The 2,306-nt window shown below is 38.8% G+C and overlaps 1 protein-coding gene across 1 annotated transcript in view; it reads right to left on the reverse strand.

Moving 5' to 3' along the window:
* Nucleotides 1-78: 78 nt before the first annotated feature.
* Nucleotides 79-2,306, reverse strand: part of LOC107575961 (general transcription factor 3C polypeptide 2-like) — a 2,842-nt gene continuing 614 nt past the window's right edge. Inside the window, exons 2-7 of the mRNA XM_016262261.1 lie at nucleotides 1,981-2,202; nucleotides 1,598-1,808; nucleotides 633-936; nucleotides 454-530; nucleotides 268-345; nucleotides 79-184 (exon numbers count right to left, since the gene is read on the reverse strand). Of these exons, the coding sequence (XP_016117747.1) occupies nucleotides 82-184; nucleotides 268-345; nucleotides 454-530; nucleotides 633-936; nucleotides 1,598-1,808; nucleotides 1,981-2,164 (957 nt within the window). The 5' untranslated portion in view covers nucleotides 2,165-2,202 and the 3' untranslated portion in view covers nucleotides 79-81. The remainder of the gene's footprint in view (nucleotides 185-267; nucleotides 346-453; nucleotides 531-632; nucleotides 937-1,597; nucleotides 1,809-1,980; nucleotides 2,203-2,306) is intronic.

A 2,306-nucleotide genomic window follows, 5' to 3' on the forward strand; every position in this document is an offset into this window, starting at 1 on the left:
GACAGCGATTGTCAGTGTCATTCAATCCAGTGTGAACGGGATTCAGCTTAGTGGAAATGTATATGTTAAACTAATGATATCTTACCTCTTCACCGTTTGCAGTTTGATCTGTCCTTTGATGCTTTCCCGTGTAAAGGTAAAAGAAGCCGATTCTTTCTCTTGGGGTAAATATTTTTCAGCCTCACTGTTAATTGAAACAAAATGACTGTTAAAATGAAGATTTCTTGGATTCTATTAACATTATGTGGTATTTAGCTACACTAATACCTCTTAGACAGGAAATGCCAATCTTTGGCAGAAGGAATCCACTCTGGAAAAACCCAGGGGGAAAAGTTCTCATCCCGGCTAGCAAGAGCATTTGGTGAAAGAAGGACAAGCATTATTAAAATACAAGTGACACAGATACTATGAACTGTTAAATTTGACATGATCTTTTGAAAAGCGGATGCTTACAATTCTTTGGTCCTACTAAAACAGTTCCAAACAGGCTCCATGACATTGTTAGCCAATCCATTTGGAAGAAGACAATGCTGTTGAGCAGAACACAATAAAAAAAATGAGACAACACAGATATGGAAATTAATGTCAAAATCATCCAACAACGCAAAAGTATCTGATTATAAACTACTCACATAATTTCCTCTGGGTGGTCTGCAGGAAGGTCTGGATAATCTGCGCTCTATGTTCAAGCTGAAGTCTGGCTCTGAATCTTCTTCATCGTCGCTCTCTGCCTCTTCGTCTTTTCCTGGGGAAAAGTCCTCATCGCCATCAGAGTCGCTTTTATAATCTGGAGTTTTTCTTTTGGTCCCCCTTCCCCTTGCGGTTTTCTTTTTCTTGTCAGTGCCATCCGCTTCACCGGACTTGGACGTTTCTTTAATTGAGGATTTTGATGGAGCACCAAGATCCTTGGCAAGGTTGTGGAGATAATCTAAAGCACTAATAAAGAAAATTTGATTATAAAATTTGCAGCTGACCAGAACTAATCACATCCTAATGAAATATAACAAGTTTTTAGTTTTATTGGGTAAAAAAAAATGACAAAACCGTAATGAAAACACACACAGTATTTCAACCAAAAAGACCTGCGACTAGTTTCACTTGTGTGAAAATATTGCACCTTTTCAAGCAGGTGAAACTGTATTGCAGTTGGTTAATAAACAACATGTAGGTTTTTGTGTTGAAATGCTGTGCAAAAATGCCAAAACTGTTTAGTGACTTTGAGTTTTCAATTGCCATCTGTTTTTGCTTGTGAATTTTTTTTTCTTTGAAAAAGCCGCTTTGTGAGTAGCTCAACGGTAAGATTGTTGCCTGGTGTGTGGAACAACCCAAGTTCAAGTCCTGATCAGAACATGCCACCTGACCCTTGGTTATTCTGGAGAAAGATGACTCACTCTGCTGCAGGACTGCAATGCATTGGCTTTCAGCAGATATAATAAATATTGTAATTTAGATACGGAATAATAGTAATGTGTCTTTTTTTTGTGTGCATGTGACTGCTTTATAATGATGACCAGGTTTAATGCAAGTGTGCATTGTACATTTTGCATACAGCATGCAGCATGGATTTTGGGAAATTGCATACAGCTGGAGAACATACACTTTAGCAGCTCTCCTCTTGGGCCGACCACTAGAAGTGAGTTCAGAAGTATCAGAGACTGCTGAACTGTCATGTTGTGGTGGAATGATCTCCTTTCTTCTCCTTTTGGCAGGAGTCTTTGCCTTTGGTCCTTGCTTCTTTCGAGTTTCCTCTGTATCAAGTTGGTTTTCCTGATCCATACCTGGGGGAACCTTAGAGCTAGGCGCTTGTGCTAAGAAAGTCACAACAATAAAAAAAGTTTCAAAGAATGATGTCGGAATAGATACATTTATGATTGGACATGCATGCATAAAAAAAAGATTAGTAAAAAGGACAAAACTATAATAGTATCTTAATGATACTAATGTAGCACTGCATGAGAGTGTTGGTCTTTGGCTGCTTACCAGGCCTTTGCATCTCTGACTCTATCTTCTGCGTCTCTGAAGAGTCAAGAACTTCACCTGAATCCTGAGCCGCTCCTTTACTCTCATGGTTAATCTGTGCTGGTTGGTCATCTGTATCTTTTTCACACGGCAAACCCATTTTTTCACCTTTCTGCTCACCCAACTTTAGGGCAGCAGCTGCCATTAATTCCCGTTCTTTCAAAGAACTCCTGCCAGTACAGGCTAGAAATACAGAATAATGTTGATTTTACACACAAAGTCATATAAATATATGGATTCTCCTAGATAATGTAAGTTTCCATGATACTACAAAGTCAAAAGACACA

Source organism: Sinocyclocheilus grahami, unplaced genomic scaffold (assembly GCF_001515645.1).
Source record: "Sinocyclocheilus grahami isolate Dianchi unplaced genomic scaffold, SAMN03320097.WGS_v1.1 scaffold3055.1, whole genome shotgun sequence".
Taxonomy (NCBI): Eukaryota; Metazoa; Chordata; class Actinopteri; order Cypriniformes; family Cyprinidae; genus Sinocyclocheilus; species Sinocyclocheilus grahami.